The sequence below is a fragment of the Pimephales promelas genome, chromosome 7 (genome assembly GCF_988280905.1).
Source record: "Pimephales promelas chromosome 7, fPimPro1.hap1.1, whole genome shotgun sequence".
Classification (NCBI taxonomy): domain Eukaryota; kingdom Metazoa; phylum Chordata; class Actinopteri; order Cypriniformes; family Leuciscidae; genus Pimephales; species Pimephales promelas.
Window position 1 is genome coordinate 21342158 of NC_142775.1, and position 21775 is coordinate 21363932.

The 21775-nt window shown below is 40.2% G+C and overlaps 1 protein-coding gene across 1 annotated transcript; it reads right to left on the reverse strand.

Annotated features, from left to right (window-relative positions):
• Positions 1 to 1760: 1760 nt before the first annotated feature.
• On the reverse strand, positions 1761 to 3703 carry LOC120486720 (2-oxoglutarate receptor 1). Its single transcript, XM_039682860.2, has 2 exons — positions 3574 to 3703; positions 1761 to 2965 (listed from the first exon to the last, which is right to left on the reverse strand). The coding sequence occupies exons 1-2, from the start codon at positions 3574 to 3576 to the stop codon at positions 1964 to 1966; spliced, it is 1005 nt and encodes a 334-aa protein (XP_039538794.2). The 5' UTR covers positions 3577 to 3703; the 3' UTR covers positions 1761 to 1963.
• Positions 3704 to 21775: the final 18072 nt, after the last annotated feature.

The window sequence follows — 21775 nt, forward strand, 5'->3', positions numbered from 1 at the left end:
AACTTAAAATATGCAAACAATTCTACTTTTCACATTTTTTATTTTTATTTATTTTCTTCAATGGGTGACAAATACAATTCTGATTATAGGTAGGTCTATTTCTAAAATGAAATTAAGAAAGAAAGATTTAGAGTGACCTGGAGAAAGGTCATGATTTTTCACCTGCACTAGGAAATGTTGCATTTCATGGAATTTGGCAAAATGAAAATATGTCTATACAACTATACAAAATAAAAGACATTTAATTAGGAGGTGTCTTTGCAACAGATGTTTTCAACCTCCGTTGGCATTTTGTCACAGTTACATGTACACCTATTAAACATATATTACTAATCAAAACTTGTGCACACGTGTAACTAAGGTATGAATATTGGATTTATTTTAAAAATTCAACAATACCATCGTTAAGACAAAAAAAAAAACATGTACCACAAGCTTTTATAAAAGTTTGTAACATTTAACATTACGATTTAACCAATTAAAAGTATGACAACTACTGACAACAAAATAAACAGCTTACCACTGTGAAACATCCTGCAAAAGTCGTGTTTGAACAGGTTCTAATCGATTCTCTTCATCTATGTTCTCCGGGTCTGATTCAGGCATTGACGTGGTAATATGTTTGACATTTTTACAATAACAATCAGCGCATGCACCTCCAATTTATGGTAAGAGGCGTGACCTTTCCGCCTCTTGCATAGTGTGCCTTTAAATAATAGATCTAGGGGGGTGTTTATGGATAGGCCTACTAGGATATTAGACTAGCATAAAAGATAATGAATTTCAAACCTGAACCAAACTTTTTTTTTTCAAAGATCAACAGTCTGCCATTAGTCTTTAGTCTGCCACTAAAAAATGGCATGTTGTGGTCCCGATACACTAGCCCTGTCAACGAAATGAATGAATGAAAATTTGCTTGTCAACGTATATCTAAATTTGTGCATACATCTTTGTAGAACTTCAAAAAAAGAAACAGAAAAGATGCTGCAGCCAATGAGCCGCCGGCGGGGGCCGACTTAACCTCCACGGACAGTTTTTAATATTTTATCAGACAATAAGGTTTTGCTTAAGTATAATTTTTGGGACACTTAGGAGCAGATTCCGGACAACAGCTTAGATTTCGGGACTGTCCCGAATTTTTCAGGACGTCTGGTCACCGGCGCACGTACAGTCTCCACTCGGACACGCTCTTCAACCTATCACCGTTGCGGACTCTCTCTATTCATTCCGGTGAAGTCACAAAATAAAATGCACACAAACTTAGAAATATGTACTAGTCCATCAACAAGATCGCCAGGTCAGCATCTCTGTTGCATCCAGTGCTGCTTTTTAGCTCGCACCAACGAGTGAAAAGGCCCATCTATGGAAAAGCCTGACCGAGTGAAACTCTTGTCTGGTTCCTCATGCGGTCAGATTATCTTTTCCTTTTACTAATCTCTTCCGACCGCGTTTTCTTTGCTTTTTCCATTGTCGAGTATCACGTCTGAAATGCGCGCAAGTGTCTTCTTAATGCTTCATGCATTGTTGTTGATGTGTGTGACGTCGTTGCCATAAAGCATGTTGTGATTCTAGCGAGATTTGTCAGGAGTGCTCCTCTCAAACTTGCATTGCTGTTTTTTTTCCAGCGCGTCACCCCAAGCTTTACTACCAGGACGATTTGCCCTACTATGAGTTTGTTTACCACCGAAATGACTTTGAAGCTGTTATAAAGGTACAATTCTTGCATAGTGTGCCTTTAATAAATAGGTTTTTGCATACGCTTTTAACAAAAATGTACAAATGTTTTCAACATTGATAATAATAAGAAATGTTTCTTAAGCACCAAATCAGCATGTTAGAATGATTTCTGAAAGAACATGTGACAGTGAAGACATAATGGGAAATTACTGACCCCAAACTTTTGAAACATAGTGTGTGTAAAATGCAGTACACACACACACAATATGCAGTAGGACACAGTATATCAGATCCTTAAGAGGTCTGTCTTTGACATGTTGTTTGGTGTGTGGATCACAAATATGGTGCTGCTTGTACGTTCCCTGTGCACAAAACTCCAGAGAGCCTGTTGAAACTTGTCTCCTGCCAGTGTATAAAGCGCTAGGTTGAAGAAGGTGTTGAGGCCCGCCAGTGGTCGTGACAAGATGTAGGCTGCATGGATGCCTCTTCTCCGCATGCACGACACACCAGCACTGCGCAGGCTATCCACCCTCAGTACACGCATGACATGATATGGCAAGAAGCACACCACAAACACCACCAGAATCAGAATGGTAAGCATGCGAACTCTGGAACGACTCGGCCTGTTTCTGGATATGCTGCTTCCCAGAGCGCCTGCAACGCGAGTGTAGCTCCAGCACACCACCAGCAATGGCAACACATATCCAAACATTGTAAGTATCCAACCGTACCACCATACCTCCGATGGATTATTACTGGCAAAGTCAACGCATTCTGTTATGTTGTTTTCTTGCCGTAAAGTTATCATCCCCAACATAGGGCCAATCTCCACCAGCGAAACAGCCCAGACAGCCAGACAAGCCAAGATGCCCCATCTTTTCCTACGCATCTCTGCAGCCTTCAATGGATACACAACTGCGACATAACGGAAGATGCTGAGGCAGGTGAGGAAAAGGATGCTTCCATAGAGGTTATAGTAGAAGCAGAAGCGAATGAAACGACACATGAACTCCCCTAAGATCCAGTTTCCGGTAATGTAAAATTGGACCAGCATAGGTAAACTCAAAGCATACAGCAGATCAGCTAATGCCAGGTTCACCATTATAATGCTCATGCTCTTCCAGGGTCGGAGCTTTGCCAGGTAAATGATGACTGCCAGGAAGTTTCCCACAAATCCAAATACAGAAATTATGCTGTACATCACTGGCAGATAATAACTCTTTATGTAGTCATCAATGGGAAGACAGTCAGTTGAATTCAGTTCCAGGCCTTCCATTTCTTTCTGTTGCTTTTCAAAAACAAATAGACAGAGGTGACAGTTTTTTTTTTTTAATTATCTTGTATATTAAATGTATAGATCTAATCTTTTGAATCCATTCACCAAAAATAGTCTTTTTTCAGATTCTTTCACTTATTCGACAAAGTCGAATGGCTTTTTGGTTGTTTAAAATGAGTCACTGAATCAATTATACAACCGATTTGCGTGACGAACTGTACATTTCTTCATGAACGAGAATGTATAATTAAATTATTCAAAATTTGCAATAGCATACCAGCACGAAACCAGTCACTTAAAAAAGTTTAACACTAATAAAATAAAAATATCAGTACAAGTAAATCATAACAATTTTGTCAATATTTGTTCTAAAATACAGATTCTGTCGTGAACAAAATCACTAATTTGCTACAAACAGAAAGACGAGTTGATGAACTGTCCAAAAACTATGGCAGTATGACCAAATTACAATTTTATAGAAATACTTTAAATGCCCAAATAAACATAATACAGTATTTCCATAAAAAACAATTTCATATCCTGTTTTTTGTAAGTCTAAATCATTAACCTATATGCTACATTTTGAATTTTTTCAACATTTTGCATTAATATTCACTCACCATGATTAAGTGGTCACTTTCTCTTCAAGTTGTTCAATCTTTAATGCAGTATTAGGAATTCACACAGTCATCAGCAGTTTCAATGATGTACAAGCGTCATCTGTGTTTTTGTATTGTCTGGCTCCACTTCCAAGAAACACATGCATGTGAAATGAGTCAGCTTGTCCCCCACAACAGTGGGAATTATCCCTTGAGTTACTATTTAACATTTCCTGTAACTTCCTGATACAGACACATTTCCTGAAATATTTTATTAGAAAAAGTCTTTATAACACACATACAAATATACTGCCAGTGGAAGGTCTATGATTAATCATTAATTTCACTACATTTCTTGCAGACATTGTTTGAAAAGAATTAGCCAACTATTGCATGAGTTTGACAGATATCAAATGAGTTCAGATCGGAGATGACATACAGCTAACAGATTATTTGTAAAACTGAATAACTAAGTAAGACATTAGGTCTACATGTAGTGATAAAACACCATTGGATTATGTTTTATGGATTGAACCGGGAAGTTCTTGAACACACCTTATGGTATGAGGAAACAGGAGGGCAAAGAAATAACTGAAGAAATAGGCTGTGTCTAATGAGACAAATCTGTACAAAAAACGATTACAGTGGAGAGTATTGGGCCAATCCATCGTGATGGCTGACAGACATGTTTAGACAACATCGGAAACATTGTGATGTGTGTATTTTATTTTTGCATATTTTACAAACTACAAATGTATTGTTTTGTTGTAAATTATTGTATTTAAATGTCTGGAACCTAAAATAAACATTATGTGGTTAATACAACTACCGCTATACAGGGAAAATCCACAACACCAAAGATGGCGGTTGTATGCACATGCCCCGCCCCTCCCACTGGAAAGCCAATCGTCTGCTTTTAACAATCAAGCCGGAAAACATTTAAGCCTATCGTCTGGTTGCACCGACGAGGTTTGCAACAGTGGAAAATATGTTACTTGAAAGTGTGGCAGATTTGATATGTGTTAGTTGTGTAAATATCAGTCATCCCAAGTCTCCAAGAAGTTCCGGGTGTCTCCCGCAGATTGATAGAATCTCCCTGATGACCGCAAATTAGTTCAAATCTCCCGGAATTTAGAGCTAGCGAGATATTTTATTACTGTTCTATACAAGCAGTTTTTATGTCCCGGAGACCAGTAAAAGTGCAGTTCTGAGTCTCTGCCCATTAATTTAGATAGGAGCCTGGTCTTGTTAGTCCGAAATAACTGCCCGGAGGCGTTGCCAAGATGGCGGCCGAGTGGCATGACTTGCAAGCACTTTGTAAGTGCTCAGCTGTTGCAGAACATCCCGAAATCGACATTGCTGATGAGGTATAGAGGAAAATATCTTGTCGAAAATTAAAATATTATGAGAATAACGTAAACATCCCCCTCCCCCTCCCGATGTCATCGTCCATCACGATCTTTCACAGACATCGCCAAACACTAGTATTGGTTTGTTTTTGTGCTCTTCAAAAGTGCAAACTGGCTTTTTGTAATGCCTTCTAAGGCTGAATTTATTTGATCAAAATGTATAAACTGTGATGTATTTTTTTCACGATCTTTGATGAATAGAAAGTTTAAAATAACAGCTTTTATTTTAAACATCTTTTTGTAAGATTATAAATGTCTTTACTGTCACATTTCCACACACCCTTGCTGAATGAATAGTATTTGTATTCTTTAAATTCCTTTCAAAGTCAAAATAAATCAAAGTAAACCTCTGTAAAAGTAATGTAGCCTTAAGACAAACCATCAACCAAACAGACCATCAACAACACAAACATCTGCAATGATATTTGCTGTGCTCCAATCACTAATCAAGTGTTACCACTAGATGGCATGCAGTATTCATTAAAAAAAGAAGAAAACCCACCTAGTATTATAAATTTCACATACTCATAATAAAATAAAGCAAACAATTAACGTGGTTTTTCCCATCAAATGTCATTTTATAAGTCCTGGATGAACCAGTGAAATAACTCCAGCAATACACTCTGATTACTGGGATCATACCGAACCCAATTTAGACAACTCTTCCCATCACATGATGCGCTCTCTAGAACTAAGCCTACCTAATCTGGCAGTTTGACATTTCGTTCCCAATACCTGGAGAGAGGCTGACTTTAAAATAAAGAAAACCTCCTTTGAAATGCCAGAAACATCAATTATTATTACTATAAGCAAGCAATAATTTATAATAATGTACATAAATTAAAGGGATAGTTCACCCAAAAATGAAAATTCTGTCAGTAATTATTCACTCTCATGTTCTTCTAACCCCATAAGACTTTCATTCATCTTTGGAATGCAAATTAAGATATTTTTGATTAAATCTAAGAGCTGGATCACTCCTCCATAGGATCTAAGGGATCGAAAATTGCCGGCCCAGGAAAGTTATTAAAGACATCGTTAAAATAGTCCAAGTGACTACAGTGGCTCAATCTTAAGTTTATCAAGTGATGAGCAGTGCTTGAAGTGGGGCGGTACTCACCGGTGTGCAGTACCGGCACTTCTACATTTTACTCTTAAGCGTACCTGCACTTTTTGTTGCGTACCGCTACTTCTCGCATATAGCCGGTAATACCACTGACATCACAAAAGCGTGACAGCCGTTTAACCCCTTATTTACTGCACACATCTGCGGCGCGCGTTACGGCTGCGAAACGGCAACCGGAGCTGATCGCGGGATTCGCGGCCACCGCAAGTAGCGCGTATCTTTTCCGGCTTGCATGTTAATCAATGAGTGCAGTCACACCGTGAGGAGGAGCGTCACATAAGCAGCAGTGAAGCGGGGGTTCGACGCCGTCGTGCCAAGTCTATTTTTGTTGTGGTCACGGTCATTTAAGGTGAAAGCACACTTTTGATGGAGAAAATAAATGATTTCACACAAAAAGTGACCAAAATGCACAGAATTTGCATGTCTAGTGTGTTTTAACAAGAACTGAGTAGGCTAAGTCAGAAAAGAAAAAGACTCAAACATATTTATACAAAGATTTAGCCATTTAAACGTCTTAATTATTCAGTTTGGGTAAAACTATGTTTTATAAATAAATAAAACGAGCAAGCTAGTCAGAATATAAGCTTTTCTTTTAGTTTATGTAATAGCCTACACAGGTAGCCTACATCCCCAAATCAAACCTAGTGTAGGCCTACTTTTTTATGTTTGCTGTCTTGTAAACATATCAAAGTATGACTGAAAAGACAATATCGAGAACTGTTTCCGTGGTTGTCTCTGTTGTTTACCATTTACATGCAATTGTTGTATACTTAACAAACTTCAAGAATCAAGTTTATCAATGACCAACTTCTAAAAAGAGAATGTTTCTTTTTAAAGAAATGCGCGTGCACACACTACTTGTTTAAATACATTTATGTTGTTAATAAATAACAATAAATTGTTGTTGTAAGAGCAATATTTCCAAGTTTTGTTTTTCCAAATGTCATGATTTGCCAATGCAAGAGAGTACCGGAACCTTTTTCCCCCCACTTCAAGCACTGGCAATGAGAATACTTTTTGTGCGCAAAAAAAAAAAAAAAAAATAACAACTTTTTTCAACTATTAATTTCCTTCTTTTCTCCTTCCTTCCTTAACTCAAAATGGGGATATTAGCTCATACAGATATGCAGTTAAAATAGATTTTACCTTAAAAAAAATCTGCTGCACATTTGGCTTTGATTACTTCCTTTTCATTCAACAGTCCTAAAGCATACACAGTAAAAAATTAATGTGATTTTAATGGTAAAAGACTGTAAAAATGGTATACTGGTACATGTAATGTAATTTTACTGTAAAATACTGTTAAAGTACTGTTACAGTTTTGAATCTAAATGAAAAGAACAAGTCAATGTATAATTTACAGTGAAAAACCGTTAATTGACATTCTCACAATTCCCTGCGTCAGTAAATTAATATTATATTATAATGATATATGGTTTATTGCTGTTAAATTATATACGGTTAAAAGTCTGTAAAACCTAAAATGTTGCTACCGTATTTTTTTTTTTTTTTTTTTTTTTTTTGTTAACTGTAGTCAGGTCCATCAGTCGATGTGTACTCTCTCAAGTACAGACTCAGCAATGGATCTTGATTAGTGATTAATTAACAAGTTTTATTTGTTCCTCTCATAATTCTTCAGCCCTATCACATTCATACTTACACCATATCTGTAATATGTCTGGCATTTGACTTGGCAGCACAGGGGTTTTAGACTATAAAATAAACAATAGATACAATTATTCAACAATTATTGAAAACAATAGATAGATCTCCGTTGTGTTCATGTTAATTATTAATCTGGATTTCAGTGACCCACTGCATATACAGCAATATTTTAGTTTTTTAGAAATGTATTATTATTATTTTTTTTTAGAAATTCAACAAAATTCTGACTACACTTTAGCTTTCTTGGACTTTTGACATCTTATTATTGAATCAGATGAGACATATGCGGTGTGAGGGACTTTTTCTAAGAGGAAAAATAAGAACATCAAAATGCTCTCTGTTTAATCATAGAAATAATTTAAATATAAAAGGAATCTCATTTGTTTTTCTTTTCTATGGAAATCATGCACCTTAAGATGTAAAAATGAAGCCATTTCCTTTCAGCCAGTGATGTTTTTATTTCAAAACACAGTAAGAAAGGGTCTGTTCACTTCTTTCATCAATGATAATAAAACAGAATTTTCACTTCAGATATATTTTTTAGAAAATATACTAATGTGCAATTATTTAAAAATGTGTTAAAAGCTTTATTGTGAATATAGGTAAAATAATGATGCTATACACTTTTAATATATTTAAAGATACAATTTTTGTTAGCATATATTGGCATATAGGCTATGCAATGCACTATTGAAAAAGGGAATATATTCCAAATACTATAAAGTATACTTTTTTTCACTAGGGTTGCTTGAGTTCAAAAGATACAATGGTAGATAGACAGTTAAAGACAGACAGTGGAGGACAGATAGTGAAAGATGGTAACTGGAAAGCCACAGTGCATCAGAAGACAAAAGGGAGGCTATTGCATTGCTTCTGGATGTAAAAAAATAAGTTTCACGGTGTTAAAAGCAAATAGCTGAGCCCTCTGGTCAACTATTGGTGACAGAAAGTATGAGTTTATCTATTACTTGTTACCATTACAGCAACTAAGCAGGAAGAACAGAATTGAAACTTTAATAAACCTCATTAATCCAAAGGAGCCAAACGACCCGATGATGTCACAGGTTGTACTGAGCCCTTTGCACCATCCCCATATGTGGACCCCCCAAAATTGATTCTCATTTTGTGCGCTCTGACGCTGACCCTGTAGTAGAATATGTATGTCTAGCTTGAAGTAAATGTGTTTTGGGGAATAAGACATGACGTGAGCTTAGAATTATAAGGTTCTATCTCCGTTTAGGGTAGTTCTGAGATATTGAGCGTCAAAGTTTTTACATCTCAGCTGGCAAAACTGTTGTGTAGAATAATTTTCTATTATAGCTTTATCTATTAATCTTTTTTTTTACAAAAATAACACCACACAGGCATTAATAAACACCTAATGGATCAGATTATGTCAAAAACTCAATTTCGACCAAAAGTGGAGATAGAACCTTATAATTCTAAGCTCACGATGACCTCAATTTTTGCCACCCTAAAAGCTTTCCTTCTGACAGAAAAACACATTTTCATTAGTAGTTCGGTTACTCAACATAGAGCTTTAAACGACTGCATTTGGAAACTCTCAGTGACTGGACTCTCTGCTTTGTTTGATCTTCTACATTTCCCATTCTTTTTATTAAAACAGGTTCATGGGCAGAAGAACTCTTTGTTTGGCACCATTAGCTTAAAGAGTGTAATGATGAGGACTAGATGCAGTGCTTACAAAAGAACAAATCCACACCCTTGTTCTTGATCTGAGGACCACATATAATTATCAATATCATAATAATCAGCTCTATACTAATTGCAGGAGAACAACACCAATCCAAAACAACAAGCACAAAAGAGAGGAGAGATAGCATCTCCTCCACCAACATGCAACTTCTTGCACATGCGATTAATGGAGTGTTGCTACAGCAACTGAGTCAACACAGTGTTGCTCGCAATTATACTGCAGTCAGGAGGAAAGTTCGAATCAAACTAGGTGTTTCACGAGTTCACACGTACAGGAAATCAAATATAATTTTAATGCGTATTTGGCTTGCTGTTCGGGGGAGGGCTCCGAGCTCGGAATTTTGCCCGAACCCAGAGTACTCCCCCCTATACTGGGGTAGACCCAGCCCAGAGTGAGGTGATGGGGTGGTGGAGGGATGCTGAGAGACTTGTCGTGAGACATGAGGTGAGAGAAGCTTTATTTATACCGGCTTCCTTTGAGTTGATTGGTTGATTACCTGAACATGCTCCTCCCGAACTTTGTTTACATAAAACTTCATTTCACGAGTTCACACGTACAGGAAATCAAATATAATTTTAATGCGTATTTGGCTTGCTGTTCGGGGGAGGGCTCCGAGCTCGGAATTTTGCCCGAACCCAGAGTACTCCCCAAAAAGCAAGGTATGGGACAGCGAGCGTAAAAATATTTCCCCCCAAAAAGTGAAGGGCATGAGAAGGTAATTACTAAAGAACGAGCTTGACCGTTCGACCATTGAGGGCTCTCGCGACGTCCGACGGGAACTTGGATGCTCACAGCATCGGACGGATAAGCCCCGCCAGCAGTTGAACTGACAGCTCGATGACGCCAGATTTATACGAGCGGGATATTGGAACGAGTTAAGCCGTTCAACCGGGAGGGCTCTCGCGGCATCCGACGGGAACTTGAGTGCACACAGCGTCGGAAGGGTAAGCCTCGCCAGTTGAACGGGGGCGCCCGCTGTACTCGGTCGGGAGGGCTCGACCGGCGCTTCGAAGGGTGCTGGGGCACGGGAATAGACCTCTCGCGGCCCAACGAACGGGGAGCCCTTGCGGCGACACGAGCGCGGTCGTCCAACGATGATAAAAAATAGGCAGGCTCTCACTGCGATTCGGACTGGAGGGCTCGACCAGCGGCTCGGAAAGGGGGACGAGCCCGACCCACGAGCGGGGAGCCGTCACTTCGTACGAACGGGGGAGCCTGCAAATTTTAAAATGTTACGCCGTAATTTGGATATGCTTACGACGCGGGCGTGGAATACGGTGATGGTGTCGATGAACGGAGCGTAACAGGTGATGGAAATTAACTAATTAATTAGTAAGGGCTTGGTGAGCGTTTCGGATGTGGAAGCGGCTGGATCTAATGTAAGTATTGAAAGCTTCAGATGACCAACGACGACCGAGGGTTTGGATTTGTTGTTGGGAAAGACCTTTTTTGTGCGGCTTTGGTTGCTGCGCCGATGCGAAAAGAATGGCTTGAAAATTGGTTTGCAGAGATGCCAGATTTGGTGAGGACTGCTTTGAGATGTTTTTGGAACCAGAATCTCGTGGCTGGATGATTGGAGTCGTCTGTGAAGAGTGGATCGAGAGGGGATTTTAGCGTGGAACGTTTATACTGAAGGTAATTTAGCAGGGAATGCAACGGTTGAATGGGAGTCGGCAGATTGAAAATATATACAAAATGACCTTTTTTAGCTCGATCTGATTTGCTTTGTTTGATGAAGAAAGATATAGTTTCGTTATCCACGATCTGCAAATCTGAAATGGTAGGGTGAATGTTTGGATTGAAATTGGATGTGATTGTCAATTCTGAGCAACGGAGAAGCCGAAGAAAGCTAAAATAAACATAGCTTCTAATGTGCGCGCTGTGTTGGTGGAGTGGTATCCTAGACGGAGTGATGAAATGCATTTGGCGAGTATATCAATTGTAATGGGTTGTCTGGTATCCGGGCGAGTGGGGTGAGTTCTTTGAATTCCTTTAATGAGAAGGGACGTTTGGAAGTTATTGATAGCAGGGGCGGGCTTACCATAAGTTAGTTTGTGAAAGAATTGAATGCCGCTTAAATAGCTTTTTATGGATCCGGCTTGGAGTCCTTTAACTTGGTTGAGGTGAAATAAGAAGGAAGTAAAGGTTAGAAGAGAAAAATCGGGAAACGGCAGGTAATGCGAGAGGTGAAATAATTTGAAAAATTTCCACGTGGTGTAGTATGATTGGGTTGTTCTGGGAGAAACTGCTTGCAGGATAGAAACGATGGACGTGACCAGAAGGGAATTTCAACGGATGGTTTATGGGAAGATTAGTAGAGAATAAGGAGGTACTGGGGTTGGAACGGGGTCTGCTTCTGGTGCCAGCATCCTGAATCTCTGAAAATAGAAATGGGAGAGAGAGTCAGCGATTTTGTTGAGAACACCTGTGACGCGTTTTTCATTAATAATGAACTGATCGCACGCGGAGAACCGGATGAGGCGTCTGAGGAGTGGCATTATTACAGGTGAGCGAGAACGACCTTTATTGATGCAATGTATGGTTGCTTCGTTGTCGCAATGAATTTGGAAGCTTTAGATGATCATTCTTTTCCCCCATAGGGAAGCTGCGACGACGATCGGGTAAAGCTCAAAAAGGGCCGAGGAGGCTGAGGACTTGGGAGTGTCTAGCAGCTGGGGGGGCCAGGGAGATGCGAACCAGCGACCTTGGTAATAACCTCCGAAACCGACTGAGGGAGCTGCATCTGTGAACAGTTTGATTAAGGAAAGTGATCCATAATTTTAGCTCCTTTTTGCACTCACAAGATAGGATGATTTGATCTTCCAGCGCGTGAACTGATGACAAGAGGGCGAGGGGATGCGCGATGAACGGGCGGCCTTGCGGGATGATGCGCATTGCATATAAGCGGCCAAGCAGCGAGAGGAGTTCGCGTTCGGAACGCTTTGAGCGTCCGTAAGATTGGCGGCGCTAAAAAGTTTGATTTTTTTTCCTGAGCTAATATAGCTCGGTGAAGCCTTTTTGCACCCTGACGAGGTGAGCCGCGGGGAAGGCGTCGTGAGGTGAAATGATTATGAAATCATCGAGCAGATGGAGAAGGTGAGGAATTGCATGGTTGTTGGAAAGGATCCAACGCAGTGGCGTAGCTTCTGGGCATGCAGAGTATGCACGTACGTGTGAGCCCGGCCAATAGGGGCCCGCTCATGGGGAATTTTTTATTAAAACCAGGTAAACCATTTTTAAAGTGTAGCCACAATAAATATATTTTTTGTTTGCATGTCATGATATATTTCTAAAGCGTTTTATGTTTTATGGGAGTGCGGTGAGTCATTATTTCGACCTCTGTGCTCTGGCCATGGAATAGCGGCTGATAGGTGAATGTGGCGTGAATATGTCCATATTCGCGAGATGGACGTATGCCCGTAGCTATTCGTTCTGAGTTTTCTTCTAAATAGTAAACGTTAGGCAAAAAATGTTAGACGTACAGAAAAAATAAAAATTTCCCTCGCCAGATCACGCCGAATAAATGCCACTAATCTGGGTGGATGGGCATTACTTTCAAAGGAGAAGTGATATCTACTTTCGCCATCCACGTGCCGCGACCTGCTGTTTTGATCATGGATATAGCTTGGTCAATGTCGTGATATTTTAATTGAATACTCTTCGAGGGGAATGAGACTGTTGATGCTTGGATGTGGAGAGTTGTGAGGAGCTGTGAGGTCGATTATCGAGCGCTTTTTTCCTGAAAATTTTTTGTAGCCACGCCTATGGGCCTAATGCGAAATTTGTCGAACGGGGGGGGGGGGGGGGGCCTCGAACGGACCGATCATAGAACCTAATACTATTTCTTTTTTGACCGTCTACCCCTTCAGGCTCTGCATGGAGGATTATTGAAGATTGAAGACTAAAGATTATTGAAGATGATGTTTTTCGCAGGCTGGCGTTCTACGCCAGGTTTAAAACTTTGGCTGAGACCGGACAGCAGGTAATTTATAAAGTTGACGACTGGGTGATGGAATAATTTCCAGCCAGACGGGAGATATTCACTGGAGATGAGAGATAGTTCTCACCTTTACAGCTTTTTATACATGACATACAACACGGGCGTGGGCACCGCCACAATAATTACGAATGTGGAGATAACGATGGCGTTGTCTTTGGCATTTACCCTCGTTTGACTAGTTACAGATTTGCCTGTTGGACACGATGTTTGTGGCTCTGTTCGGAAAGTCGCCACCGGAAGAGAGGTCCTCTTTTGCTGGTCGTGGGACATGGCCTGTGGATTTGACGAGGATCTGTGCTGGGCCGGGAGGAATCGAGGGATTAATTTGCGGACATGCCGTGGTGGCATGGTTTACGGACCTGCTAATAACACAAGAGATGTTTCGGCACCCGAAAAACACGCGATTATGGAGATCAGAGTCCAACGCTTCCCAGTAAGGACACTGATTCCATTGATAAATATGGACGGCACATTTAGCAGAAAATAATTTGTGATAAGTGAAAAATTACTACCCCCAAACGACAGCGCGAGCTCCGCTATGATAGAAATGTAATAGTTGAGCTCGCACCGTCTATGGGAAAAACAGAGCATGTGACTTCGGTATAATGGTTAAAGGAAATACGAAATTCGGCTAACGACATGTGCGAGATGAAAACCTGCGTGTTGTTTTTTAAGGTGATGGATATATCGCCGCAATCCACCTGGCGATTGGATTACGACATGGGGAGGGAGAGGAAGCATTTGCGGAGCTGATGTGATGTTGATGTTGCAGAGATCTGGAGCTAACGGTGCCACGGTGGGAGGGGCTGGGGAGGAGATTTGACCTGGAAGAAAAAGAAAAACCCTTCCGCGACTGGGTCTGGGGCGCGGCCCAGGCTAGCGGAAGGTCTGCGGCGACGTGGCGCGTGGGCGGAGCCCGGCACTGAAGGTGGAGACGCTGAAGGGCGAGCGATCTGGGTCCGGCAGTTATATAAATCTACTTTTTCGATCTGCGAGAAAAGTTAACGTCGGAAATAAATAAGGCCTCGACTCGGCGCTTTAACGATCCACTTCCTTATGGGAGGTATGTTTGGGTGGGTCAAAAAGTGCGAAGACGCGGAGGAAGATGGTGGGGTTCTCGCCGGCGGTGGTGAGGGGAGTCCTCGGCATCTTGGCGTGCACGGAGAGGATCGCGGAAGCTGGCGTCCCCGGTTTTAGGAGGCTGGAGATGGAACGATCTGCGGATTGCGATGGAGTTTCATCAGCGACGAGAGAATCGTCATCGGAAGGGAAAAGCTCTAACTCAGACATGACGGCACGAGGGCGGAGTCAAATGCTGAGAGACTTGTCGTGAGACATGAGGTGAGAGAAGCTTTATTTATACCGGCTTCCTTTGAGTTGATTGGTTGATTACCTGAACATGCTCCTCCCGAACTTTGTTTACATAAAACTTCATTTAAAGTATAGGGCTTGTTTTATTGCTTAGAGTGCTGATGCATAATGAGGATTAGAAGTTTTAAATTGCTTGGAAGTTGTTTACCATTCTAAGGGCTTCTGCACTTGTGTCAGTGTATTGGACATGTACTGTTCTATTAACATTAGAAAAATAATAGCTTTTTTTTTCTCAGACCAAATAAATACATGGAATCGATGCCTGTTAAATTATAGTACAGCTGAAGTATCCGTGCAGATTGAGCTGTTCATTTGTGACACTGACAGTAATTGCTGTGTGAGCTCAACATTCCCCAGTGGTAATTGTCGTAATTGTGATTATCACGTCATACATATCTACAGTATACATTACCAAATGTGTTTTTGTGATTTAAAAATGAGCCCGAAACGGTTCAGTGGTTTGGAAAAAAGAAAAGGCATACCTAAATCCATAAAAGAACAATTGTGCCAGCTGTTATGAAATGTTGTTATGGATGAATGAACTGAGAGTATCAGATAGAGCATTTATTATGAAAACAATGTTATAATAACCAGTTAATTTATATATTACTTTATAAAGCATGTTTTAATTTATCGACAAAACGTATAAAACTTATATATATTTGAACTTAAAGGAACCTTTTATGCAAAATCCACTTTTACATTTGGACATAAATGTGTGTTGGCAGTGTGTGAACAGTGTGATCGCCACAATGCAACGCATTCTCACCCCAAGGCGTCACCTTTGACCATGCTTCAATATTTGACGTTTTAGGCGCCCTTTAGCGTCACTTACATGACGCGATCCTACGGCGTCATCTAACTGACGCTAAAGGAAAGCGTCTGTTAGAGGACGCGGTTAGGTTTAGGTGTGGGGTGGGGGTAGGGTACACGCGATCCTAGGGCGTCATCTTACTGACGCTAAAGGGCGCCTAAAGCGTCAGATATTGAAGCATGTCCAAATGCAGGTTATGTCAGTTAAGTGACGCCTTGGGGGTGAGAATGGGCTGCACAATGATAAAAACCAACCCACTTCTCTTTTAAATCTCATTAAACCAAAGCAGTCTCAAACATGCAAATTTGATTCTCTGAGCAGTGTGACATCATGCTCAGGCCCCGCCAACAGCCACTGACTGACAGTCCTGCATTACCATAGTTTCCGCCCTCAGCAAGTTGTATGCTATCCACCATTTTCTCCATGCTTGATCAGCTGTAGCGACAACAATGTCTCTTAACTAGAAGCTACAATGTAAAGTTTATGCAACAATAACATGCTACTATTAGTGTATTACCTACCTCAAAAATCGTTATAATCATAATCAAATCGTGTTCTTCTAATTCTTCTGAGGTAAATCCAAGGTAAACAGCACACCACAAACATTTCACACATGTGGGCGTGGTCACATTGGAGTTAATGAGCTCGGGCTGAAGAAACTGTACATGTTGTTGCTTTCATACGAATTACTTAAACAGGTAATATTTGTTTTTGATATGATTTACATAATTATGGTGGAAATCGTGAAGATCTGAACACATCCAGTGACTGGATGTCCAGTGAATAGGGCTGCTGGCAAGGAAAGACCTTGTGACAGCCTGGAGAGACAGCTGACAGGAGAAAAGAGACCCCAATGGGGCTGGTAAGGATTAGCTACCCTTGTCGGTAGTATCCAGCACCGTGTTTACAGGATGCTGGAGAACCCCGTCCAAGGCTTCTGAGAAATTAAAGAGAAAAATACCCCTAAGGTCTGCGAGAGTTAGGGGCAGAAGATGACTCAATGTTGGACAACACGGTTAACGACATAAGAATGGAAATGGATATGAGTATGGAGAGTAAGACTCGTTCAAGATCTGCAGTTAGTAAAGTCATTGAACTCCAAGTTTGTGTCTGTGGCTGGAGCAAGGCGAAAATGGTCAGGGGTTTGAAGGTTCATCATGGGAAAATGAAATGCTCATTGAGAAGGGACAAGGGCCTCGCATTGATCAGTACTTCCAACGATGTCAGTCAAGTCAGTCGAATGAAATCCAGCGACAGGAAGCAAATCACAGCTTGCAGGATATCAGCATCCCTGTCATAGAGGAGAGGAGGGTTTGCACAGTTAGTGATTAACATATTGATACTTGTGAACCCGGTCAGACTAACCTGCATAAGAGAGAAAAGCACACTTGCAACTTCTACGAAAGACTGTATTCTCATAGGCTTACTCTTCGACTTTAATCTTAAAATGCTATTTTTTTACGCTGCGGTTCAGGGCTTCTGTAGAATCCTGTGGTAATGTACTTTCTTTTATGCTGTGAAAGATGTGCGCCTATTCAGTTCATGCTTCATAATTGTATTTATAACTGTATTTCTTGTATACCTGAGGCAAAATTACACGAAGCAGCTCAATAAAATTCAAAAAGAAAATTCCAAGGAAAGAGCAAGACTTTAGTGGCTGATAAATGTGTCTGAATGACAGCATTAATTAGATGGGAATAAACTGCCCAGAGAGAATGTTTTTAAAGGTCAGGGTGCTGTTTTCTACAGGACACATAATACAGGAACTTATGTAACAGTTTCTTAACTGATTTTCCTTAATATACAGTCATTGTCAGTCTAAACGCACATCATATAATTGAGATTAGCCACCAAGAACACAACATGTTTGTCAAACCGGGTCCATATGGCTACAGCTGCTCTCAGTTACATCCAACTGAAAACTATAGATCTATCTTGGAGCATAAATGTACTTTAAAAAGGTTTTTGGAAAAAACAAAAAAATATATATCAATATGAATAAGATATGCTTTTTACTGAATTCACCAGTAGTCAAATAGATTGTAGGGTTTTACCGGTATACTGTAATATGCAACCACAATATCAATTAGACTCAATCTCACAAAAATACAGTCCCAGATGAGAATTAATTGTTTAATCAACAGAATTCACTTCTGTGCAATTAATTAATCAGTTCAGATGGCTCTGACTAACAAAGCATTAATCACACTCACAGAAGGGATCAGACAGATGGCACAGTGAAACGGTTTGCTGCTGGGCTGAAGTACCGGTAAAAGCAAAGTAATGGGACAACAGCGGGAACCAAACAATGGTGAAAGGATGGTGACTTGAGGATAGGTGATTACTGAAGTGGAAACTCGTGACGGATGAACACAATGACTGGAGATCAGGATTTGGATCGGGATAACAGACAGCAGACTTGATGATCTCAGGTGAGTGCTCAGGCAAGGAATCTGACTGTTTACGTAGATCTTGATGTGAGTGTGATGCAGATGGATATTGATGAGGGAGTGCTGGGGTGCTTCTCAATATCCCTCCTCGTCTCCTCGCTCCTCCGTCCTCCCTCCTATGACCCGGAAACCGATCGAGCTCAGCCATCTTGAAGGACATCTCAATTCTCTAATTGCACCGTGAGGAGTCGAGGATCGAGGAGATAGGAGGCTTCCTGAGGAGTCATAAGCGAGGATACACAGGTGCATCCTACGCGGAACTGTTATATTGACTAAACATGACGCACGTGTCAATTCTCCTCCCCCTTCACATCGGTCACAATCATTTTAATTTATACTTTACCTTTGCAGTTTATATAAACCACGCATCTCAGATATTTCAACAGTAGCCTATCTTTATTATTATTTATTATGAATTTATTAAATAACCAAACTTCAACAATATAAGGGCAGATCCTTTTAGCGCTGCTGATGACACTGTGGAGTGACACTCGAGTGATCAAGTATTCCAATGTATATATAAAAAAAGCTTTTATTAGATTCCTCTGTCCTCCTTTCCTTTCCTCGCTTCCTTCCCTCACGTCCTACAGGGGGTGGAGCTGAGACGCAAGGAAATGAAGCAAGGAAAGGAAACGAGGATGCACAAATAAGAAATGAGAAGAACCCCTGGTGCAGGGAATCAGTATCTGCTGATGATCAGCAGCAGGTGTGGTGATGGCTGACCGAGTGCAGGTGGGGACCAGAAGGGATGCTGGGAAGTGTAGTGCAGACAGGTTACAGAGTTGGTGACTGAGCTGATGACTTTGACAGCATTCAAGGTGGCCAGGGTTAACCTGTGATTTTTTTTTTTTTTTTTAATTTTTATTATTTGGGGTATTTAATTGTTGATAATTAACATTAAGTCAATTAACTCGAGTTTGTTTCTAAGATCATGAATGAGATCTTAAATATGTTATAGAAATCAGTTAAGAAAAAAAACCTTGCACTGATTCAGCTATTTGTGCATGTGTAAACATAAAAAGATACTTTATTAGATGATTTAAAATATGTTTGAGCTATATAATTAAATATTAGATTATGTAGGTGGCATTTCAAGCAATGATTTTAATAGGCCTATTTGAGGGTCATGGGAAAACCCAACCCGATCTCACGACCAAGTCGTACTAATTCGACGAATGATTAAAAAGTGGCTAATTCGTAACAATTCGTACGACCTCACTCGTACGAATTAATACGATTTTGCTAAATCGTACATATTTTACGAATTGGCCAATTCGTATGAATTCGTACGAATGACCTACTCCTGACCCCGCCCCTAAACCTAACCATCACGTGGGTTTAGACAAATCGTACGAATTAGTACGAGTGAGGTCGTACGAATTAGTACGAATTAGCCACTTTTTAATCATGCGTCGAATTCGTACGAATTGGTCGTGAGATAGTGTTGGAAAACCCCATTTGGGCCTCATTTATAAAACATACATAACCTACACACAGATTTTATCTAAGAGTGTGCGTATGCTAAAATCCACTCCAACGTTAAAAAAGGTCTTGACGTGGAAAAGGCACTAGTGCTACGTCAGGGGCGTACACACTGTTCCTTGTGGCAGAGAGTCGGTGTACTGCAGGTATTTGGAAATCTAAGCAATTCTTGCAGCTCGTCATTCTCAAGTAAAGGATTTGGTCATTGGACTGATTCTATTTTGTTTCTTAACATTACTTAGGCAGCAAGATCAACCCATTCAGCTGAGCATAATTTCAAGATCATTTGTGATTTATAGATTTCACATCTGGAAGAGAGGCGTAGGCATGTTTTTTGTATGCATACAGTATGTTCATTCTCTGAATCACACATACGCACAATTGAGAAATGTATTTTATGAAGAGAGAGACATTCACAGATCATAGCGAAGATGAAAGGACTGAACAGAAGGCAGAGTTGGTGATCTCTTCAAAAGTCAGATTCATATAGCATTTCCTCTGGCAAAGTCACATCTAAAACATCATCCAAATCTTTTTGTCTTCTCTCAGCTATCTATGAAAATATGAATGTATGCTATGATCAGGCTTCTTTTTCAGTAGGCATGTCAGGGATGGGAAAAAGTCTCTGAAAAGTTGAGATCAGTCAGATAAAAGGAAGGTTTCTTTCATCATGAACTGCTTTGATTGACAGTTACCAAGGGGGTAATCCATCTGCCGGAAACTGAAGCCTTGTAGCAGACTATCACCTGCTGTTATCATTCCATTGACTCCCATTCATTTTGGTGTACTTTTACAGAATAACTTTACATCTGAGGCGTCCAAAGACTCCATTTGTCCATTATTTATTTCTAAAGAAACACGACATGTAAAAATGGCTCCATTACCTTGTATATGTTATGGGCCCGTAGAAGCAGTTTTTGTAAAAATAGGTTAACTATTACATCATAACAAATCGACTCTCCGTCGCACAGTAAAGAAATTACCGTGTAGACAGGAGGAGAAGCTCACAGGCAATCAGGGGTACGTGGAGGCATAAAGTCTGATAAAGTCGAGGGAGAAGCCCACATAGAGTCATAAAGTTGATCCTGTTGCTAGCTCATGGACAGCTAATACTCACTCCCTCCGTCTCTGTGAGATTCGGAAGGGAATTATTCAGATTTCACTCGGACCAGCTTCTAGAAGACATACAGGTTGCTCACGTGACAGCAGCAGTACGCCTGGCTATCAGCTTTTAACAGGCAATTTTCTCAGTTGAAATCAATGGGGTCGCTGTGTCCATTTCTTTTAATGACCGTGACACTGTGCAGCTGCAAATGCGTTTTACGTTAGGCTTCAGTAAATCGAGGAAAAGAAGTTTCCCCTCTGTGTATAGCTAGCAACACAATAATCGTTCCCTCTCTAAGGGAACTAAGGTTACGATAGTAACCGAGTAGTTATCATGTTTTATGTGGACTTTCCATTTTGGACATAATTATTTTTATACCTGTACCAACTTTTCCCCTTACTACACTACACTACACTACATTACACTACACTACACTACACACACACACACTTTTCCCCTTACTACACTACACTACACTACATTACACTACACTACACTACACACACACACACACACACACACACACACACACACACACACACACACAAATATTCCACCATGTAAAGAATAAACTTTTTTCCTTGTATAAGCTTTTAATAAGCTGAATTTTCAGCTGCTGTTACTCCAGTCCTTATAGGACCATTTTTGTGTAAACTGTGATATATAGAAAGTACAAAACAACAGAATTGATATGAATTAATGTTAATTTTGCATTTAATGTCTTTATTCTAACTTCTGATCAATTTAATGCAGCCTTGCTGAAGCAGTCCTAATTGTCATATCATAGCAGCATTGCTCGCTTCAAGTGTATAGAGAGAGTGAGAGCAAGAGACTGTTTAATGGTTGAACTTTTTAGAAGTTTGAAGACAAGGCTTGTTTTACTCTTCAAAAAGAAAGAAAAAAAACAGTGTAAAAAAAAACCTCTGCAGAAAAAAGAAAAACAGTGTAAGATAATGAAGGGGATTGGCCACATGCGATAAAAGTAACTCATATAATACAGTGTTGCTGAGAAAAAAAATAAAGCTTGGTTAAAAGTGCAAGAAGGCTGATTTGATTTATAATTTGGAGTATAGTTTTACTTTAT